This window comes from Chelon labrosus (assembly GCF_963514085.1).
Source record: "Chelon labrosus genome assembly, chromosome: 5".
Classification (NCBI taxonomy): domain Eukaryota; kingdom Metazoa; phylum Chordata; class Actinopteri; order Mugiliformes; family Mugilidae; genus Chelon; species Chelon labrosus.
The window spans coordinates 19,273,619-19,296,869 of record NC_140341.1 but is presented as its reverse complement, the minus strand read 5'-3'; the positions used below and the strand labels follow the sequence as shown (position 1 = coordinate 19,296,869).

The 23,251-nt window shown below is 40.6% G+C and overlaps 2 protein-coding genes across 2 annotated transcripts; one reads left to right on the top strand and one right to left on the bottom strand.

The window, feature by feature from the left end:
• Positions 1-3,372: 3,372 nt before the first annotated feature.
• smarcal1 (SWI/SNF related, matrix associated, actin dependent regulator of chromatin, subfamily a-like 1) lies at positions 3,373-15,321 on the top strand. The gene is made up of 17 exons (XM_084544344.1): positions 3,373-4,114; positions 4,199-4,526; positions 4,849-4,899; positions 4,996-5,256; positions 5,349-5,399; positions 5,500-5,683; positions 5,881-6,031; positions 8,033-8,194; positions 8,283-8,348; positions 8,906-9,046; positions 9,896-10,114; positions 10,646-10,716; positions 10,900-11,002; positions 12,009-12,191; positions 13,347-13,447; positions 13,659-13,755; positions 13,907-15,321. The coding sequence occupies exons 1-17, from the start codon at positions 3,773-3,775 to the stop codon at positions 14,036-14,038; spliced, it is 2,643 nt and encodes an 880-aa protein (XP_084400470.1). The 5' UTR covers positions 3,373-3,772; the 3' UTR covers positions 14,039-15,321.
• Positions 15,322-15,870: 549 nt separating this feature from the next.
• On the bottom strand, positions 15,871-22,808 carry LOC311487919 (thioredoxin domain-containing protein 6-like; the record flags this gene model as incomplete). Its single annotated transcript, XM_084544345.1, has 15 exons — positions 15,871-16,535; positions 18,259-18,403; positions 18,502-18,653; positions 18,820-18,927; positions 19,007-19,151; positions 19,348-19,544; positions 19,862-20,016; positions 20,454-20,546; positions 20,648-20,730; positions 20,823-20,907; positions 21,498-21,614; positions 22,039-22,110; positions 22,223-22,326; positions 22,610-22,667; positions 22,776-22,808. The coding sequence occupies 15 exons, from the start codon at positions 22,806-22,808 to the stop codon at positions 16,199-16,201; spliced, it is 1,884 nt and encodes a 627-aa protein (XP_084400471.1). The 3' UTR covers positions 15,871-16,198.
• Between the last annotated feature and the right edge of the window lie 443 nt (positions 22,809-23,251).

Below are 23,251 nucleotides of genomic sequence, written 5' to 3'. Positions count from 1 at the left end.
CGTCATAAGAAAACACTTCTTCATATGTGGTGGGATGGGGTGGTGGGGGCAGGAGTGCGTTTCCCAGCGTGTGTCGTGGTTTAAAGCAGCCTTTTAGTTTTCTGTGCTGATTTGTTGTTCCCGTATGCCTTTTATTGTCTTCCCACGAGGATGTAAATGCAAGATGCAAATAAATCCAATCGATGCAAACAAGTGTCTGAAGCCATTAAGTTGAACAAATGAAACAGCTAAAAGAGGAAAGTCAAATGTTAGACTGATGGGAATATACATTCAAGTAATAAGGCTATGGCCCGTTCACTCAGTGTCCACTGTCATTTCATGGCCTTAATAGTCTGCCTGCTCTCTGTATAACATAAACTATCTAGACAGGCTTCTCCCTCACGACGAGTGCAGAAACCAAAGGACCAAAATCTGCCTTTGACTCGAAAACCAAATGTCAGCGCTCAATCTTAAAATTCAAATATTCCCACAACAATGAAATCCACGTTTCAAATCAGCAGAGCTCAGATTGCTGTCGACGTCTTGTAAGGCTTTCAGACCAAATTAAGTCAATCGATGGCGTGCCATATTAGGAAGCAAAATCTGTCTTACCTGGCGAGCTACGCCGATTTCTATACGATTCCCAGTTTCGGGATTTTTTCCCCCTCCTCATAGATTTTCAGCCAGGCTGCAGGTCGCTGGCAAGTCTCTGTGCAGCTTACATCCCCCAGTGATCGAATCTCCGTGTCCGAGGAACAGGCAGAAGGTTTTAAATCCGTCCGTAAAAACCCAACACGATTGTCGGACTGTCCTGCTCCGGGTGAAAGCATCCGTAGCCCCGGATTCTCCTGTGATCATTGGCTGCTGAACTGGTGCTGCAGCTTCAGCACCATGATTCCTGGGACAGCTCCCAGACGCCACACGTCACCACCGCACGGTGATGCAAGCAGCCAACTCATTACAACTGTGGACTGAGACAAACACACAGGAACATGTTTAGTGACTTTAGGAATAGCAGGTTGATAGTTGTTTTTTTTTCCTCCCCGTTTTCAAATGGGGGAGATGATTTCTGCTTTACATCAAAAGGAGAGCATGAAATTGAACTAGACCACTGTTAATTATTTACAAAATATATCATTTTTATCAGAAAAAAAAACAAATTATATGAAACTGTGCTATTTAGTTCTATGTAAATTGAATAAAATGAGAAAATGTGACTAATGCACCTTTAAAAACCTTTTATACACCACGTACAAGGTTCAAGAAAACTTTGCTGTTGTGCAGACCATACAACAAGAGCATACAGTTGAAGAAAATTGCATTCCTCCAAGCTCAATGTGCCAAACTAACTAAAGATGAATATTGCACGTTGTATAAGGATATTGCACTTTTTCATCCCTATAAAAAAAGAATACGAAATTAAACCAGCTCTCAAACCAGTTGTGGAAGAATAGTCTTCTGAGACTGTTGAGTAAATGTAGCAATTTTCATTGCTGATATATCTATTCTGTCTCGATTTTGATTTAGATTTTTTGTTGATTGATCCATTACCCATTTGACTTCTAAACAGATAATAGTCACTGTATCATCCATTTCCATTACTTATTCAAATTTCAAGAAACCAAATTTGACTATAAATCAAAAAAATACTATATTCATTTGGAACTTCCTGTTTCTTTTTTTAATTTTCATCAATTAATCATTTTACCACAGATGAAAACAATGCTACAATGTAAAAGCATTTGCAATTCTAAAATTTGCTTGAGTAGACTATAGAAATAAAGTGTGCCTAACAAATGTACTGAAAGAATAAGAAAGACTTTCATAGTGCAGTGTGGCTCCTTGCAGGATGCTATATCAATTTCTATTTCTAGTATTTTTAATGCATTAACATGTGCAGCTTTTTTAAGTATAGCTAGTTGGTGGAAGCTTGCCAGGTTGTTATAAGCTTTATAAGGACTCATATGACTGAATTTTTAAGTAATGGACATCTGATAAAATCAGTGGAGTAGAAGTAAAGAAGGACATTGAAAAGTAAATAGAGCATTTCAAAACCATACATATGTAAACAGTTTTAGGAAATGTACTTGGTTGATTTTCAGAAACCAAAATAAAATTTCGGATGCAGCTGGACAGAAAAGACAGAAACAGAGGAGAGCAATTAACTGGCTGGTCAGTGGACACGGTTGAATAACTGAGATGAACACACCTGTGGCCAGGCTGGTCAGCCAGGTGGAATGTGTTCCTTTATCTGTCAGAATTTATATGAGGCTGTGGTCAGGCTAGTGGGCATAGGGTGAACATTTAATGAATCATCAACAGTAACTGACAAGTTATACTTTTTGTTTTCACTCCTCCTGATTTGTTTTTTTCTATTCTAGATAATTATTATATCGCATCTCAGGTGCAAACGTGAGCTTGATTTAATAGCTATTGAAAATAAGCCAACCGAGACAGCTAATCATTTTGGGCTTGCAGAGAACACAAGAGACAAAATCAAGGATTATTGTAACAGCAGTGGTGCGAAAATTAGTCAGATCCTTTACTTAATGTCTGCCTCCTCTCAAAAATGTGTTTTAGTTAATTGTAACTAATGTGGATAGTTGATCTTCACTGTAAACTATGTTCCGGGTTCGAATCCAGGGGTGACTGGGGTCTTTCTGTGTGGAGTTTGCATGTTCTCCCTGTGTCTGCGTGGGTTCTCTCCGGGTACTCCGACTTCCTCCCACCATCCAAAGACATGCTCATTAAGTTAATTGGTGTTTCTAAATTGGCCATAGGTGTGAATGTGAGTGTGAATGGTTGTCTGTCTCTCTGTGTTAGCCCTGCGATGGACTGGTGACCTGTCCAGGGTGTACCCCGCCTTTTCGCCCAATGACAACTGGGATAGGCTTCATGATTTTTCAAGGAGGATGAGTAGCCTATTAAAACCATGTCATACACATATGGCTGTTCAAGGCAAAATACTTTTAAAATATTTCTGACATTTCTTGGGAGGCTGGTTCTTTAAATAAAATTAGTAATACCTCAATGTTAAAACAAATCTTACTTAAGTATTACCAGCTAAGTCTATTCTTAATTAACATTAAGTGATAATATTGAACCAGCTTTAATATTTTCCTGTCAGGTAGCTAGCTAGCTTAACATATAACTGTAAATTCTAATGTTTATCGTTAGTTGTGCTTAAAATTCATCTTCAAAGCTGAAAGTCCCATCAAAATCTATTTATATATATTAACGTATCAAATATATCCACAAATATAAAATTAAATTAAACGCTAATTTTCTTCGGCGGTATTATTATTTCTGCTAACCCCTCTACATCACTAAGCAACCGCCCCCTCCCGCACGTGCCGGCTTGTTTTCCTACGTCACTTCCTGCGCGGCAGAGCCTGAACCATCCTGCACATTGACAGCTAGCTTTAAATAATTCATCATGCTTCTTACGTAAAAACTCTAAAGTGTTTGCAGCATTTAGATTAAACTGTTGGTCTTCTGCTAGCCCGCGAATGCTTGCAAGTTGCAAGTTAAACGCCACTTTGACACTGGCGATACATATTGTTGCTAAGTTTCACTGTTGGCAGGGCTAGCCTCGTTAGCCGCTAACGTTAGCAGCGTGAATAACTTTTCGAAACTTTAAACAAAACGCTCGTACAGTTAATCGTTCCGAAAGACCAGATGGGTTTGCATGGATCCCTGGTTTGCAGGTAACTCTGGGCAAGCTCAAATTGTGACTAGTTGATATCTCAGTTTGTGCTGATAGCTTTAGCTTTTAAATAGCTTCGAAGTCAACATGTCTAATCAGCTGACTGCAGAGCAACAGAGAAAGATTGAGGAGAACAGACGGAAGGCTTTAGAGAGAAGAGCCCAGAGACTTGGACAGACTCTTGGCAACAGTAAGCAGACCACAGCAGGCTTCAGCACTACTCCAGTGCACGCACAGCTCCCTAAACAGAGCATTTCTGCAGATCATGCTACCTTCGATCCTCACAGAAAAACCTCAGCATCTGAAGCAACGAAGTTTTTTTCAGCCTTCAAAAAAGAGTCACAGAGATTCAGTAACCAAAATCAACATCCGAACCATCAGGAATCTTCTGGCACTGGCAACCAGTATAACTCTGCTTCTGAAAGACAGGTGAGATTGGAGCTTAAATGTATACTAATTTACTTTCTGGGTAGTTTACAGTATTGTAATGTATTGTGTCGTATTTCTTTGAAGATACAAGTCAGTGACCCACCTCATGAAACCAGACAACATGTCGGAGGAAGCATCAGTGTCAAGTCAGCTCAAGTTAAACCTACCCTGCCTTCCAGCAGCTCGGAAGGTGTAGGTGGCTCATTTTACAAGCAGGCTGCTAAACCTGCCCAGGGTCCTGTGGCAAAGCTTCCCTCAAAATCTACAACCTTGAATGCTGTGCCTGCAAAAAAGCCTGCTATCTCTGTTTGGGGAAAATGTGTACCTCACTCAGATGGACGTTTCAGGGTAGAAGTGGGCTACCATGCAGAGCTTATAGCTGTTTTCAAATCCATCCCCTCAAAAAACTATGGTAAGTATCTACCCGTGCAACTACTCTGTTTTGTAAGTGACTCTTGATAATCACATTTTGCTGCCTCACAGTCCTAATGGCCAATGGGAAAGACACCCACACAAACACATTTCCTACACTGGTACACTTATGACCGCTACCAGCGAGTACTGCAAATACATCTGTCCATCTACTCACGATAATCTTCCTGTATGACTGAACTCACTATTGTGAACGTAATATAAAGTGCTGTCTTCTAAAGCAGTTTTTGAAATAAGGATCCAAATCTAAATTCATTAATGTTGTTTAATGTAACCTTATAAAATGTTCTTTTCTGACATAGACCCTGCCACAAAGACGTGGAACTTCACTTTGGAGGACTATCGGCAGCTAAGTAAGAAAATGTTTGTAGGGCCCGCCAGATGATTTTTAGACGCTCCTAACTTAAAAGCATAATTTACATCGTTTTCTTCCTGACCCCTTGTCGCAGTGGAGGATGCAGCAGCTATTGCTTCTGTATCTTTGAGGCCTCTTGAGGGAATGGAAGCTGTGAACGTTGCAGCAGCTACCAGTCAAGCATGTAACGGTGTGGCACTGGCGGCGCTGCTAAAGCTGTGTAATGGCTGGCAGAAACCTGACGCCCTTCTCCGAGGCCAGTGCATCCTGGTGTCTCGGACAAAGTTTGAGGTTGACATCAGTTACAACGCTGATGTCATTGCAGCGTTTAAGCAAATGCCTACAAAAAATTATGGTAACAGGCGCCTTGTGGTTATTTGTTTTCATATTGTATTTCCTTTTTTTGTGGGTGCAGGATTATTTTTTATTGTTTTTGTTGTGTTGTAGACACGCAGACAAGAAAGTGGAGCTTTTCACTTGAGGATTACAAGAGTCTCAGTGAGTAACTTATGCTTTATTTAGCTGGTCTATCACTGCATTCCTCTTTGTCTCTGTTACATTTGCCATCTTGTCTCACCGTGCTGTGTTCCATACCCAGTGGATCTCCTCAGTGGGATGTCAGCAGTGGAGGTGGAGCCTCTGCCCAGGGCAGTCATCCAAGCTTTCGCTGCCAGGTTTGATGGGACTAAAGCCAGGTCTTTAGACGTCCCTGAGGCAAACCTTTCCAGCATCGACCCTACACTCACCCGCAGCCTCATGCCCTTCCAGAGGAAGGGAGTCAAGTAGGTGCCTTTGGGCAGTCATTAGTTCAAGTTCTGCACGGCACAGCCAATAACTCAATACCAGAAGACGGTTATTCATGTGTAATTTTCTCAGTCTTGTTCAAAGATAAACTTGTCATAATAAGATATATTAAGTTTGTGTTTAAAAAGGTTTGATGAGTATAATCATTTAATTAGAATTTTTTATGCCCCTGCAGTTTTGCAGTGTCTAAACAAGGCCGCCTCCTCCTGGCTGATGACATGGGCCTGGGGAAGACGGTGCAGGCCATCTGTATCGCGGCCTACTACAGGAAGGAGTGGCCTTTACTGGTGGTGGCTCCCTCCTCTGTGCGATTCACCTGGGCTGAGGTATTTTTTTTTTTTTATTAATCAAAGTTTTTATGCATAAATGAAAAATAGCTCATTAATGAGCTGTGTTTCAACTTTAGTTGTCGTCGTCAGCCAGCTGTGTGTAAACAGCACTGCCTTAAGGATATTCTTCTACTCCCTTTTGATAAAATCTCTGGCCTTCATGTTATAAAGATGGTTTCTTCTCGATACTGCTTGCATTTTGTTATTTTGTCTTCAGTTGGGAATATGGCAGCATTTGGTTTTATGCTTCTGTTTCTTTGTCTCGTGGTGCAATCAGTGGAATTACTTGAGGAAAAGGTAGTTACAAGTAAAAGCAATATCATTAAGATTAAGTTAAGATTAAGTGTCTATCGGCCAAGTATACTTGTGTATACAAGGAATTTGGTCTCTGCATTTATCCCATCCGTGAATTAGTGAACACAAAGCACACAGTGAGGTGAAGCACACACTAACCCGGAGCAGTGAGCTGCCATACTACAGCGGCGCTCGGGGAGCAGTGAGGGGTTAGGTGCCTTGCTCAAGGGCACTTCAGCCGCTTTCTACCGGTCGGGGGTTCGAACCGGCAACCCTCCGGTCACAAGCCCAAAGCGCTAACCAGTAGGCCACGGCTGCTGAAAATGTACTTAAGTATTAAAAGATGTATCCTGCTGGGGATGGCTGCTGCCATCAAGGAGTGTCATTGCTATGGGGTGGGAGTGCCTGGTCTGTCTAAGTAACATCCACATGAATGCTAGGTCCAAACGTTTCCCAGCAGAATTTTCACAAGATGGTCAATGTTATTTGCTTCTTCTGTCAGTGGTTTTAATGTTGTGGCTGATCAGTATATTTAAATTCCTCTATTGGGCACAGTTAAAAATTTTAATTGTGATGCACTGATGGACATTTATGATGGGCATTCTAATATAAATGTATTTATTTGGCTATTTTTTGTTGAATTTATTAATTGATTACTTGTAAAATGTCACATCAAATATGATCCGGTGCCACTATCACTTTGCTGGATTTGTCTAACCAGAAGTCCACCAATATTTAGTTTAGTGTCATGTATGATAAAGAAAAGGTGTGTCCATTTGTGTGTCTCTTGTTTTGTAGCATCTATACTTTGCTTCACTTGGAGCGACATTGCCAAAATATTGTAGCTGTATATTTTAAGAGGAGCTTCATTCAGCCTTCTGTCTATTGACAAGATGAGACAGCCTGTTCCTTAAATAGATATCTTGGATCAAACACAGTTCCCCGATCACAGCGGAGGGTTTAGTCTCAGGATGTCGTCCCATTAAAGGACACTTACTTTGGCTTGGCTCTTATCTGCGCCGTTAGTCTTGTGCTTTTGGCAGTTTTTATGGCAAATACTGGGAGCAGTAATTTGAAGGATTTGAATCAGGCTGACAAGCCAACAGTGAGCAAGTAAGTGAACTGCCAGAAACATCTGGGCCAAGGTGGACATTTTTCAAACCCGCGTGACTGACTGTTTTTTAATGGGAACACTGCAACAGTGTTAGCATAAAATATTAGTGATTAATAAAAGCAAACATTGCAAATTACACTATCAGCCATAACATTATGACAGGAGAAGTAAATAACATTAACCATCTTGTGACAATACAATGTTCTGCTGGGAAACTTTTGGACCTGGCATTCATGTGGATGTTACTTAGACATGTGCCACCCACTTAGACCAGACCAGGTACCCCCACCTCATAGCAAGTATCTGTAGGATGATCCACAGAGGCCCGTCCCCTCAACCCATAGAACCCAAAGGCCCCCACTAACAACATCCTGTTGCCAGACACCACAGGACACCCTCAGAAGGCCCATGTCCATTCTCTGATGAGTCACAACCATTTTGGAGGCACAATGGAGACCTACACAATATTAGGAAAGTGGTCATAATGTTATGCCTGACCGGTGTATAAATTAAGTAACTACAACTTTGTTACTTTGTGGTCTTTTGTGTGAGTCCGAGCTTCTTATATGAACCTCTAACTTTGCTTGTAGGCCTTCACACGCTGGCTCCCTTCTCTGAGTCCCGAAAGCATCAACGTGCTGGTGAAGACCAAAGACAAGCTGGGGTCGAGTTTGATCAACATCATCAGCTATGACCTGCTGAGTAGGATGGACAAACAGCTGCCAGGAAACCACTTCAATGTTCTCATCATGGTTAGCAGTTATTTAGACATGTCTGTTTCCTGTTTAAAAGCTGATTCAGTTTTTTCCTCACTTAGCCTTTACTTTTGAATATTTTCAGGATGAGTCCCACTTCCTGAAAAACATGAAGACGGCTCGTTGTAAAGCCGCCCTGCCTCTGCTGAAGGTACTTGTTTTTCTTCTTTATCATTTAACATTTTATTTGGATTTATAATTTTGCAACAGATAAACTCTGTTCTGTCCAAATGTAAATATAATTTGCACATATATTAATAAACATATAACTGAGAGCATTATAACACATATGAATAATTCTTTATACACATGGATCAGTGCAAGACAAAGGTAAATGAAATGTGATGTTACTTATGAGCCTGCTATAGCTAAGGATAATGTACTGTATTCAGGTGGATTTGCAAGCTGGAGAATTGTTAGCATCAGCAGAGGCCTCCACTGTCTCATTTAATGTTTCACTGCACATGAAAGCTGAAAACCTTTGCCATTATTGCACTACATGTCTTCAAAATAAGCTGTAACAACCATTACCTGTGCCGTATTCGAGAGAAGTAGTTGTTTTGTATGTGTGTAATATATGATTATTGACAGATACCATTGATCCGTAAAACATTCCAGCATATGGGTCATGGTTGGGATTTAATTTCTTGCTCTGTTAGCTAGACCCGTTCAGCAGCGCTCTGATCAGGGTTGTTTTTCCATCCACAGGCAGCGAAGAGAGTGATTCTCCTGTCTGGGACTCCTGCCATGTCCAGACCCTCGGAGCTCTACACCCAGATTCTGGCTGTCAGGCCTACTCTATTTCCTCGCTTCCATGAGTTCGGGATGCGCTATTGCGATGCCAGAAAGGTAGCTTAAGTCTGAAGAACCTTGTCAAACGTGATGCTTAATGCAGCTGAGCTGTGATTGGCAGTAATTCCAGGACACTTAAGAGAATATTACAAGACTTAAAGTGTGGGATTAGCAGGCATAAATGAAGATGATTTATTTGCTTTTTACACATACATTGTATAGTTTGTAGTTATTTCCTGTATGTGTCCACTAGGCTCATTAGGATGGGAAAATAGGTCTACTGACAAGTACACAATATGAAGATGAGTAAGGATTAGTAAGGCAGGTGTATGCTGGTGAATAGTGTCTAAAACAGACTGAGGGTTTTAGATGACACACACTGTGAAGGGTCGCGGGGGGGGGGGGGGGGGGGACTGGAACCTGGAACTTTCTTGCTGTGAGGCATCAGTGCTAACCACCACGCCACTGTGCCGCCCATCATGGCATGTTATTGCTAACTATTGATCAGTGGAATAGTGTGAGTATTGATCAGCTGTAGTGTGTCACATCACGTGTGTGAACTTGCGTCTTTGTGCGACATGTGATGCGGCTCCATAGTGCTACTGGAGGTTAATATATATATATATATATATATATATATATATATATATATATATATATATATATATATATATATTTCCCACTTGCTGGAGTCAACAAGTTCACAATTTGAAGACCATTTGTGTATCATAGAGTACGTTGAATTTCAGGCACTGATCTTTTCCCTCTTTTTACCATTATTAAACTCAACCTCAGTGGAAACCTTTTTTTTTTCTTTTCCTAAATGAAAAACCCTTTATACGTCACCTTTACCTCCTGTCAGTTCGTCTTTTTTAACTCCCTCTCCACTGCACCCCTCACCTACAGAGCATGTGGGGCTGGGACTACACAGGTTCTTCCAATCTCGTGGAGTTAAAGCTGCTGTTGGAGGAGTCTCTGATGCTGCGCCGCCTCAAGTCTGAAGTTCTTTCCCAGCTTCCCGCTAAACAGCGCAAGGTGGTCACCGTGACCATAGACGGGATCAGTACTCGCACTAAAGCTGCGCTCTCAGCTGCAGCCAAGGAGCTGGCCAAGGGACAGCGTAATGTAAGTCATGAATGTAACCTATGTCCACGTTATATTTTCAGGCATTTACAGAAAACCAGCAGTGCAGGTCCATAGGTACTTGGTATAACGTCAGAGCAAACACTGATGGATTTAATTTGTTACATAATCACGACATAGATATACAATACATGTAAAAGTCAGAATTGCGTATTTAAATATATTACTAAAGTACGAAAGTATTCAAAATCAACAATCTTTGACTAAAAACACATAAGAGCTAAGAAAAGTCTGAGCAACCTTTTGGAAATTAGGCGTATTTGTTCTGTCTTCTTCAGATGAGGGACTCATTTCAGGCCTGAAAAACACACACAAGTGCTTTTTAAATGACCCAGATTACTCTCTAGTCCAGCCTTCTTTTAGCGGTGTTTCTCCACGCCGATGGGAGTGAGTTGCTGAGCTTGATTGCGCATAATCGCTCTGCTCCACAGAGTATAGGCAGTCTTGTCAAATCATCAAACAGAATCGCCTGTCAGTTTTCATCTTGCGCTGTTCCTTATCTCCTCTTTTTAGAAAATGCAAGAGAAGGAGGCCCTCCTCGTCTTTTATAACCACACAGCTGAAGCCAAGCTACAAGCCATTATGTAAGTAGTACAGACCCTCTGGTAGTGGAGATCAGTGAGTCGAATTAGGTCAGGATTGATGAGAGCTGAGATTGAAATGTGAAAATGAAACCAAATCTTTTGTCAGTTTGAGTTTGAGATAACTTTAAATGCTTCACATTAAGACTGAATAGTTCAGTTCAACTGTTATTCTGTCGCTGTCAGGGAGTACATCACAGACATGCTGGAGTGTGGAAGGGAGAAGTTTCTTGTGTTTGCCCATCATAAATTAGTCCTGGATCACATCACCACCGAGCTGGGAAAAAAGGTAAGTAGGCATGCTTAGGTTACCGTATTTTCCGGACTATAAGGCGCACCTGAATATAAGCCGCACCAGCTAAATTTTGGGGAAACTACAGATTGTTCCATATATAAGCCGCACCCGACTATAAGCCGCTGGTGTTTTAATGTTTAATTACCGTAAGGGTTTCTTCTACCACGGAGGGGATTGTCGGAACAGAAATGACTGTTTGGAAACGCAAAGCGTCCCATTTATTTACATTTGACAAACATAAATCTTTCGATCAATCAAACAAAAAATCAATCGATCAAACTTTCACATCTTTGACATTACAAACAGCATTCGTGCAGTACACAAATAATACAACGGTGCGCTCCTAGCGCACTTCCTGCAGTCATAGTAGGCTACCGTAGTGCAGTATAACAAAAAACAAAGCTTACAACGCTTGACGAGGCAATAACGTTAAATGGCTAAATTTAATTTGTTTGTAAAAGTGCTTGCCTGTAACACGGCAGCAAATGTGCAGTAACCCGGCTGATCAACAAAATAACCAGCATCTTTTTCGAAAACAGCCAACACAGCAGTAAAGGTGCAGTAACACGGCCGTTTACTGTATCAAAAAGTCAGTTCTTAATCGTCTATGACATGATAGTGCGCCCCTGGTGACCGTTAGCTGTAAAAATCCATCCGCCGTTGTATAAACCGCAGGGTCCAAAGCAAGTGACAAAAGTAGCGGCTTATAGTCCGGAATTTACGGTACTCTGTGCTATACGTGCATAGGAATACAACTGTGACATCAAAGAGTTCCTTTTGACTTTTTCTGCCAATACCTTTATGTGAGAGTTACACACAACTAGGTCATCTTCATCAGTAGCTATGTGGAACTAGTGCTGCTCTGAGTTAGCACACAGCTACAGATAATAGTTAGAAACTGATGATTAAGCTTGATCCTTTACCTGTTTTTAAAGTGTTAAGGGATAGTTTCTGGATAAAACTGTGAAAATAATAAAAAAGTAAATAAATTCCCCCACAGGATATCAGTTTCATCCGTATCGATGGGACCACACCGTCAGCGGAACGGCAGCAGCTGTGTGAAAAGTTTCAGTGCATGTCCAAGGCCTGTGTGGCTGTGCTGTCAATCACTGCAGCTAATATGGGCCTCACTCTGCACTCTGCAGACCTGGTGATCTTCGCTGAGCTTTTCTGGAACCCCGGGGTAAGCCACGGATAAAGTACTCTATTAAGAGCTCAAAGTCGGACTCAGTTCTGGTCTCTATCGTCTCTTTTAACCTCTTTCAGGTCATTTATTCACATAGTTACCACTGTGTAAGTTTGAGGCAGTCACTCTGGTCAGACATGATATAAATATATATAACATTCTTCAGGCACTAATGAGGGTAATGAATACATGTCTATAATATTTGCTGACATGTTAGCCATATGTTTGGGTGTATTTTTATATCTGTTCATGGTTTTTGGATGTTTCTTGTCCAGTGTCTACAAAAAATGATAAATGCAGCTTCAAAATTAAACATTGAAGCTTCTGATCTTTGTGAATTTGAACAGAAATTTAATTTCAAAATGAGATCCTTTACATAGGGTGCCATGGGGTGCTTTTTATTTTATTAGGTAATGCCCTCCACAACTATTACTCGGGCTTCCCTTCATTGCCTTCAAATGATTCCCAATGCTGCTTTCAGGATTTCAGGAAAATAGGATCTTACCGTACGTAACTCAGATTCTAGCCTTCCTGCATGGCACTTTATTGTTGATGTTCACGGTCAGCGTGGGCGCTATCTTACATCCTTGACCCCGGTTGCTAATGAAAAGGGTTATTGTGCTTTTGCAGGCTGGGCCATCAAACTCTGGAATGATTTATGTGCTCAGATTAGGTATATTGAAACGTATTGATTTATAAAAAGCTTTCATTAATGACAGAATGTTAATTTATTTAAATGAAATTGATGTAATTTTTTTGTGCTGTTTTATTGTGTCAATAATAATCCAGCTGTGAAGCACTTTGTGACATTGGTATAAGAAAGGTGCTATTTATATGAAGCTTATTACATTTGATCATATGAGAGAGAGAAATATTCCTTCGATGAATGAACACATTTTAAACCTGTACTCAATCTGACTTGTGTGTCGGTAACTGCAGCTTGAAATTCATCTGTCAGCAGGTGAATTATAAGCATGAATAATTACTCTTCATTTTATTGATATTTTTTCCCAGCAGTCTGTGACCTTTAGGGGTCACTGCAGCTGAATGACAGCAGGACACATTTTGTAATGCAGTGAAACAGCCACTGCTCTTTTTTTTTTTCTTTCTTTTTTTGTATTGCTTTAAAGGATTTTTAAAATATTTTTTCAGGTACTCATTCAGGCAGAGGATAGGGTTCACCGGATCGGACAAACCAGAAATGTGAACATTCACTACCTGGTTGCCAAGGCAACTGCAGATGATCACCTGTGGTATGTGTCATTCAGGGGAAAGCATTGTGTGACCCAACTATTATTATCACCATTCAGACTGTTTCCTCTTGTATTTACCAGTCTAACACATTTCTCAGCTGTTGAAACAGCACAGGGTTGAGTTAACATAGGCTGACTAATAATACGCATAATGTGAGTGAACTCAGCTGTATCTGCCCTATTGGAATAATTTACTTACGTATTGATCCAGGCCAATAATCCAGGAAAAAATGAATGTCCTGGAGCAAGTGGGTCTGTCTGAGTCAAGCCTCTTGGACAATGCACTCAACGCCAGCTTTCACTCTAAGGTAAACTTGCTGTGTAAATTAGATAATGCTGGTAATATATTTAAATACACATACTGTACATAAATTAAACACATTTACAGATAACTTACTTGCCTGGACTAAACCAAGTCTTTAGCTTCAACCTTTAATCTGACTGTTTGGATTTGTTCAGGACCCTAACCAGAGGAGCATCATGGAGATGTTCCAGAGATCTTTCTCTGCGGAGGATGACATAGACGAAGCCATATTAATGGAGGCTGCAAACGACTGGGAGGACACTCCGCCTGAAAACACTTCCAGTTAACTTCGTAGTAACGCCATGCAAAGCCCCAGCAAAAAGCAAAATGCTTGAAAGTCTATTTCAGCAGAGACAAATTATTTTAACATCATTTTGTTTTGCCAAGTGACAAGTGCCCAGTTTCCAGCCTATCATGACTGAACAGTTAATAAATGCTTTTGGTTTTTTTTATTCTATGTAAAATACCACTACAATACATATATATATTTTGCTTATAAGAGAAAATAAATAAAAGTTTCAACCTGAGGCTGTTGTCCTTTTGCATCCCGACCAGCTGTTATTAGCTTACCTGTGAGAAAATATTTTCTTAGTTATTCCCAAATCTGGATTTAAGTGATCCACCAGGAAGTAGCTAATATCACCCAGAATACTTGGATGCAGCTTTTGTAACTATACGTAGTTGTGTGACTTTTATACAAAACTAATATAGCTGCATTGTGTGTTAATGCGACATTGTTAAGCGCCTGCAACTTGCCATCATTAAGCTAACAGGAAAAGAATAATCAAACTTAATCTCTCTCTTCCAGTCCCACACATTCTCCTTGCAAGAGAGATGGAAGTAATACTCTTATTCATATTATTACAGCATGATATGAGAGCAACCTGAGATAGACTGAAATGACAGACAGGATGTTCTCTGGATTCTTCAGAGCCCTTTGTGAACACTGAAATTGTCAGCTGCTTTTTGGTGAATGCATGATCTTGGTCGTGAAGCTGCTGCTGTTAGCCAAGGCAGACATCAAACTGTTGACAGCAGCATTGAGAGAAATGGACTTCCTGTCTACGAGTAACCTCGAATATGTGTTTTTGAAATACCACCTACAAAAGGTGTGAATGTCTGATATATTTGTCTTGTTTATTTCATGATTCATAGAATGACAGGTGTTGCTTTGTTCCCATGATGATACACATTGAGCGTATAATAGAGGGAAAATACTGGGTGTTGTTTCAGTTCGTGTGCTCTGGATCGTCGCTTCCTTTTGTTTGTGGACTGGAAGGATTTGAATCGTGTGAGTCATCTGCAAAATAAAAGAGGACAATCAAAAACATTTCTGCATGTTGTGGCTTATAACTATCAACCTCAACACATTAACTGTAATATAATGTTCTGCAATCAACTATAGGATGTGCACAAACTGTGTGTCCTGATCTTATTTACACATCAACAAAATTGTACCTTAAGACACTTTAGCACATTTGAGCTGCAATTTTCCTCCAGAGCTATGAGAGCAGGTGGTCTGACTTCATTCTCTACACACACACAGACTGTGATTAGTTTACATCACATTTCCAGCTGCTGTTTTGAACATTATGAAGATTAGAGGCTTCGGTTTTCTCCTGAATGAAGACAGATGCCTACTCTTGATCACAAACAATATCTGAATTGTCAGAAAAGCTGCTTTAATTCCACATGACTTTATTGACACTTACCAGTTTAGGATGTATCCTCAGAGAGGCAGCCAACAACAGTTATTACAGTTTGGTATTTTTCATTAGTTTTTTGTTTTTTTTGTTTCTTTGTACTGTTTAAAGATAGTTACTTAGTGTCCGTCCACTATAATAAACTTGCTTCATACACACAGACAAGCTGACAAGACAAGCTGTGTATTAACGCATTATTGCCAAAAGAGTTCTTTAAACAGCTGACAAAGTTTAAATATCAGTGATAACCTTGTAAAAGTTAGAAAAGACAGTTATGTAGTTATGTATTCATAAATTACACACATTTTAATCTGTGTTGTTTTATATCCAACAGTGAAGTACCCCTTGTTTTATTTACATTTAGCGGATTTCATTGTCTCCAATAAAGTGTTGTACTTGGTGCTGACTGAGAATCAGTAAAAACTGCATGATAATGTCCACCTATGCAAAATCATGTGCTCTAAATGGCTCGAGTCCCTGGACATGTCAAATGCATACTTTGACTGGTCAGGCCCAGCAAATGTGTGTGGAAATACTCAAGTGCATACCTTGGTTTTGGTGATAATTATTGGATATTTCTTCTGTTGAAGATCTTGACATTCCTGTATTTTCATCTGCAGAACTGTCTTGCTCTTGTGCTGAAAACAGATTTTTAAGTTGGAGTATTTGTTATTTTAACCTTATAATAGATGGCAGAAAGAAATATTATTTGTAGCAGGAGGAACACTTACATACACAAAAACATCAGCACTGACTGATTACTGCTATAAAACCAGACTGACAGATGGAAATGACCGTCACATAGATCATATGATTACCTGCAATTGTTTTGTCAGTGTCTCCGTCACTGGCAAGCTGTGTGTCGGCGTTGATGTCGCCGAAGATAAAACGGATCTTCTCCTCTGCGTGCTGCTCATTGGAGGAGCCGTGAACCGAGTTGTGAAGGATGTCCGCAGCAAAGCGGGCCCTTAGAGACTTTGGGGATGTTTCCTTAGCTTTCTCAGGGTTGGTGGGACCCATCATGGCCCTCCATTCTTCCACTGCATTTTCCTTGGTCAGGACCAGCATCATACAGGGCCCTCTGAAACAAACACAACGGGATGCTCTTACGTAAAGATTTTGCGTGTCACTTTTATTCCTGGTAAACTGCTAATCTCTAAAGATATCTTGTTAAATTGCATGATGGCTGATGGACCCTGTGCTTTCACTGTCAAAGCATTCAAACACTTTTTGGACATGCAGGGAAAGAGTGATGCACCTGCCAGCCTTTTATTACTTGTCTGCTGGAAAGTTTGGGTAGCAAAATGTTCTGCTATGCACGTGTTGCCTCCCTTGTTGCTAGGTGTATGAATTTAGCAACATAATAACAAGCATGACAAAAGACATCTTTCATACAAGAATAATTTGCAGCAAAAATGCAAATAAATTGTCAAGGCTCACAATACCTTCTATTATTATAATAAGCAGCATTTGACTCCAACTTACTGGTAAGCATTCATATAGAGAACTGCAGGTAAAAAGATGTCTGGGCTTGAAGACTGAGCTAAATTTGCTTTAAAAATGCAAGCTTGTTTTTGGATGTCTGGGTTAAATGCATGCCTTCAAATCACAGTAATACAAAATGTGCCATAACCTGCTTTAAACTGAGATGTGCTTGTTAGGCATCTGTTTAAACAAGAAAATCTAAATAAATTAAACCTTAACGTTTAACCTAAATGCCTGTTCATCTGAGTATTGATTCCAAAAATCTCCAAGTGTAGTTCATAACTGATGTTTTGGGTCAGTTGCCGGCAGCTGAAACAAGAAACAATACACCTCCAAGTTGACATGGTTACTGCCTTGGCAAATAGCTGCTTATTTACACATATAACAGCTGTGGAGGAAAATGATCATCCATTTGGACTGTTGTTTGTGTTCTCCTTGTGAATTTGCGTCCAATTTTCCCTTTTTTTAAATTCTGTTTTTGTTGCTACAAACTCTCAAGGGACAATGTTTCCCTAGCTGCCATGTGATCCTGTTAACCAGCTAGTTGGAGAAGTGTCTGTCTGTATTTTGGTGCAAAACAGGCAGTGGCTTTTAGAGATTTGGGGGATGTAAAATTAAAGTTGCTTTCTTCATAAAACTGAAAGCTGCGGAAGCTGCAGATTCAGGAAATAATTCTCTGTAGTTCGCACAAGTGATGCCTTTCACTCTTGATATTGTATTATTAAAATATCAGTTGTATATTTCTTTGACCTGCAGTGTTTCATCTTCTCACCTTTGCTTGTAGAGAAGTCCAGGTGTATTTTCAGGGGGTTTGATTACGGATAACACAAATCCTATTCTAATCACATCCATACAAGTGAACCGCTTATTGCCAGAAAGAGCAGCTAAACACTTCAGTAAATTCCCCTTAAAATACTTTATAGGTAACGTTATAGGTCATAAGAGCGAACTTGCAAGCCATTTGCAAGTTGCCAGAATAAAAAACTGCAGTTAAGACCGAAAATGAAACGTAGCTTTTCAGGCTGAAGTGCCCCGCTGCACCCATCTCTCTACTCCCTGTGTGCAAGCAGTTGTGTAACAGCGAAGTGTGGGGGCTAATCAGAGCGGAAGATAACTCTTAAAATGTAGATGTGCAGTGGAAGAAAGAATGAAATTGAGATGGACTTCCTAGCCGCTTGCCTGAGGCGGCCTGGATTCTGAGCTGCTAAGATTGCAGTTAAAAGTGCTGTTTAAACTGGCTGCGGCTACAGGAATTAGGGCAGGTCTGCTGTAGTCACTTCTCGCTGCTCCCGTGTGGCTATGTCAGGGGACAAACTCACCGACACATGAATTCCACCAGCTGGCTGAAGAAAGGCTTCTCCCTGTGCTCTTTGTAAAACTCCTCAGCCATTTCCTTTGACAGCACCGTCTCCTTCAGCTGCGTTACAGAGAAACCTCTGCCACGGATCTCCTCCAAAACAGTCTCTGTGAGAGTGAAGAGAATACATATCACTGCTTAGTAACTTTACAAACAAAAGTAAATTCGTAACATTTCTATGTTCTTCTAAATAAGCAAGAAGGACCTCTGTGTTCCTCCATTGCATCAGGTTTGATCACAGCCAGAGTCTGTTGTTTGGGAAAGAAGAAGTTGATCTCTCGTTCTGCCTCCTCTTGGGTGGCGCTGCCATGAAGCTGGTTGAGAGGCTCATTCTCCACAGTAAACTGGGCCCTTAGACTGAATATGAGGGACACAGAATCCTGCATTACAGGTATGATTAGACTCTGGTTACCACCCATTTCTAATGGTAAACCGCTTTTCGATTTTCTACTGGCAATTATACCACACTGATTTCTTTGTTCTCATTCCAGCAGGTAAATAAAGAGCACTTCACATCACTCACCAGTCAGGACACTCCTCCCTGGCTTTATTCACATCAGAAGGACCAAGGATGTTCTTCCAGTGATGGACAGCCCCAGTTCTGGCTAGAGCCAAAGCTAACACTGGTCCACTGTAAATACAACATGTTGAATAAATGTCTACTGTAGCACACCAATCTTTATATCACTAATAGAGCCTGTCACAGTTACCTCGTCATGCTTTGGAGCAGTGCGGGGAAGTAGTCCTCATCAACATGATTAAAGTAAAACTGTCTGACCTGCTCCTCTGTCAACATCACCTCTCTTTGGAGGGCTATCGTGAAGCCTAACTTGTGGATCTGGGCCAAGATCTCTTCTGCAAAATAAATAAATGAATAAGTTACCTTGTCAATATATGGTAAAAATATATATTTAAAGAATATATATGTATTAATATAGTACAAAGTGTGATTCAACACCTTTGCTGATGGTATTGAGCAGTCCCACTACTACTTATAGGAACCGTAATTTTGTGTGTGTATCTGTGCTTGTGTATTTGGCATGAGCCCCACCTCTGTTCTCCCTGGCAACGTTAGGCCGGATAAGAGCCAGTGTCCTCTCCACACGATCTTCCTCCCCATCCTGCTCCATTACTGAGGCCGTCCTAAAGTTGGGGAAGAAGAAGGCAAGCTCCCTGCTGGCCTGGTCGCTGTCCTCACTACCGTGCACTGCGTTGAATAGTGTCTCTGTCCCGTATTGTGCCCGCAAGCTGCAGGAAGCCAGGGGGGAGAAAGGAGAGGAGACCAGATGGTTGCTCGGCTGGTGTTCAACCAGAGAGAAGCATAATGTTTGGGTGTGTCTGATTGAGCAGGCGAGAATGTGCAGCTCATTCCCTTTTCCAGACATTAGACTGAGCTTGTTTCACACTGTTGAAATCATCAGTGCAGAAACAAAAGTCTATAAGCAAAAGTGTCTTTACAAAAATGAGGGAATTTTTACATATCTAATCTCACAGTAGTTTGTTGGTGTTTTCTCAGCTCTCTTCCTGAATGGAGCGTGCAGTATGGATAATTTCCAGTTACTAACCTTTCTGGTTTCTCTCTTCTGGCTTCCTCTATGTCTGCTGGGCCAATGAACTCACGCCATGCTGGTACGACGCCAGCTGAGCCCTCTACCTGAGAGAGTACCAGAATATGGGAGGGGCCACTGGACATGAACTGCACCAAGTCCTCAAAGCAAGCCTACAAACCACCGTCGCGTACAGACAAGAGCAGACACATAAGGTATGTTAATGCATTGACACCATGAACCTCCTGTGGAACTTCATTTACAACGTTACACTTATGTTGTATTTCTGAATCTGAATCACAAACGGCACAATAAGCACAAAAAAAAGCTGCTTGCACAGCAACTCTATTTTTAGCCGTGTGCAGAAATGCAGTTGGATGTGTAACGTATTACAAAGTAACTGAAATGAGTTGTACACTGGTCGTGACTGCTCTCCCATTGGTATGTTGACTCAGAATATTAATGGCCCTGACTAACCTCACAAACGTACACCATCATCAGTTTTACTCAGTTTGACAGTATGACAATCTGTGCAAAAGGCTGCTGTCTGTCAAAAGCGTTGCCTTGATATACATATATATTCTGTTTTCCTTGAGTCACTATACCATACCTCGGCTGCTTTGTGTTGGTAAAAGTCTCGAGCTTCAACATCAGTAAGTGTGCGCTCCTCGTGGGCCAGGATCTCAAACCCAGCATCTTGAATCTAGCCAGGGGAGTAGTGCCAGCATAACAAATTAATATCAGCAGGAAGGCTTGAGACAATCCTGTCTTCTTAGAATGTGAGCAGTGTTAGTCTCTGTGTACCTTCATTATGATCTCATTTGCCTTGCCATGAGCAACAGCATCTGGTTTAATGATGGCAACTGTGTAGGATTTGCTGGCAGGAACTACAGGAGAAGAGAGGAGCTCAAATGATGCTCAGTAATTTCAATAAAAAGAAAAAAATGGTACACAAAATCAAAAATAAACAGCAACAAACCAATTATGCTTTCTTCGTTTTCTGATGGCTGAGGCGGCTCCTCCTCTCCTTTGTTCTCATCATCCACCAGACCATCATCTTTAACCTGACACACACAACACAACCAACAGTGAATACCTAAACTTGTTTGTCTCGCTCACATAAATACTTTCCTACAACATATCTGCAACTACTGTTTAATACTGATTATTATTATTTGGTCAATAAATGTCAAAAGAGAAGTGTATCCAATAACATTCAAAAAGAAAAAAGGAGTAATGCCTTGCATTTGTTAAGCTGGAACTGGAGAATATTTTTCATTTTTGCTTGGAATATCTTTTAAGCACTGGATCCTGAAACAAGTCACAATACCTGCTTATTCATTTCTATTGATTAACTAAAAGATTAGTCGAAAATTAGGCCTTTTTTTCACCAAAGACACAGTACACAAATTACACAGTACAAAAACCAGACATGTAAATAATAAAATTATAAAAATTAATTAATAAAATTAAAATTGTTCATGTTTCAGGGTCCTGGTACTGCCCATTAGATCACTGTCACACTGTTATGGCCCTCTGTACTTTTGTTAATGTTATTTATCTGTGCATTACCAGGCCAAGTTAAGATGCCTGTTATGAAAACAATGTAGTATTTCACCAACATAACTGCATGTGCGAGTTTTTCACTGCTCACCACTTTACGTTCGCCACCCTGCTCAAGGACCAGCTTCTCTTTGGCCAACTGATCCACAATCATCCTCTGAAGCATAGGAGCATTGGCCCCTCGCAGCACAGCCACCAGTTCCCCACCCTGTTCAATCAACACAAGCAAATGTCTATTAAAACTTTTTTTTTTTTTAAATTCAATTTAACTAAACCAGCACTGACATACAGAAATGCTACAAACGCCCATGTACGCACTTTACTAAGAGGCTAAAAGAAGGATAATGACTCCGGGTTAGAGCATTAGTGCCTCTGATGATTGAAATTACAGATAAATATAGAAATATCAGTAACACTCTTTAATCAGATAAAAACTGGCACCTACCTAATGAAAATTAAATGTATAGATGCATAATATAATATTACATTGTAAATGGCAGGTTGAAATAAGGCACAGAAGGCTTATGCAGAGCACAAAAAGGCAAAACTCAGATATCTGGTGGCTCTTAATGAACAATGGACACACATATTTACTGTGCAAACATGCACTTACAATATATGCACACACTCACCCCATAGAAGAGAAAGGTGGGTTCACATTTCCCTCGATACCTCTCCAGTGCATCAATGCTGTCTGCCTCGGCCTACACAACAAACAAGCAAACACGCACACACACACAAAGTCAAAAACTCCTTCTTTACAAATGTTGGTTTTCAATTTTAAATTCTTTACATTTTAAATAACTTTGGGCTTACTGTGGCAAAATGTAGGAGGTCATCGCCCAGTTCGTTCTTTATTTTTCGGAGGAGACTAACCACAGCTCGACAGGGGCCACACCACTGCTGGTACACGTCGACAACTGCAAGCAGAGAGACACTGAGTGTGTGTTTGTGAGCGTGAGAGAGAAGAAGGAGAAAGACAAAGACAGGAAGGATGGTCGATTTGTACAAGCATTCAATCTGCAGTTATCCCAGTAAACACAAGGGGGTAGCAGAATACAACAAATTAACAAATACAATGACAGCACTCATTCAGTTTTTTAAGTCACATCTCTTGCTACAACTGTGTCTGTGGTTAGTGTTGTGATGCTATGTACAGTATTCACTTTCATTGTGATAAGAGCAAGTCCTTTACTGCCTTACCTGTTAATCCCTTGGTTGCAAGCATCTCCTCCCACTGTTCTTGGTTTGTGACAGAAGCCTGGTCGAGAAAGGACGAAGTAATTAATATCAGCAGGGCTAATAAAAGTAGTCTAAAACCTAAACGGATTTTGTCAACATAACACAAACTGTGCTGTGTTTGTCCAACCTGTAGGCTTGCCTCTTTCTTCTTGCCTGCCATTTGACTAGAACGACAAATTAAAATAAAAAATTAAATAAATTAAAAAACAGGCTATGGAGCACTGAGTGATAAACTTAACAACAGAGACAACAACAACAAAAAGTTTAACTAGCTAAAATGCTAGTATGCCGAGTTGTTCAGATGTGCTCGCGCTTGTTTGCCCACTTGGTTGCTAAGTAACGACGACTTCCGCTTTCCGGAACCATCCCAGCACGCACGGGTTAGCTGAATTGTTGTCGCCATCAATTAAAGCGACGGCAAGTCATATTTTATTCCTGCCAGGTTAATGACACATAATAAGCTACGGAAAATTAACACAGAGTGGGAGCGGACTTTTTCCTCCTCTCTTTCAACTGCCTTCCCCTCCGGGTTAATTCAGTATAAGCAGCAAAACCATGTCTCTGCTGCCTTTGTTGCTTTATATTTATGTATATTTAATTCTG

What these genes read in the sequence shown, in the direction of transcription:
- smarcal1 (XM_084544344.1), top strand. Translation starts at nt 3,773, where the DNA reads ATGTCTAATCAGCTGACTGCAGAGCAACAGAGAAAGATTGAGGAGAAC. An exon ending in TTCCAGAGGAAGGGAGTCAA is followed by an intron (nt 5,684 to 5,880) that starts GTAGGTGCCTTT and finishes ATGCCCCTGCAG; the next exon opens with TTTTGCAGTGTCTAAACAAG. An exon ending in ACTGCAGATGATCACCTGTG is followed by an intron (nt 13,448 to 13,658) that starts GTATGTGTCATT and finishes GTATTGATCCAG; the next exon opens with GCCAATAATCCAGGAAAAAA.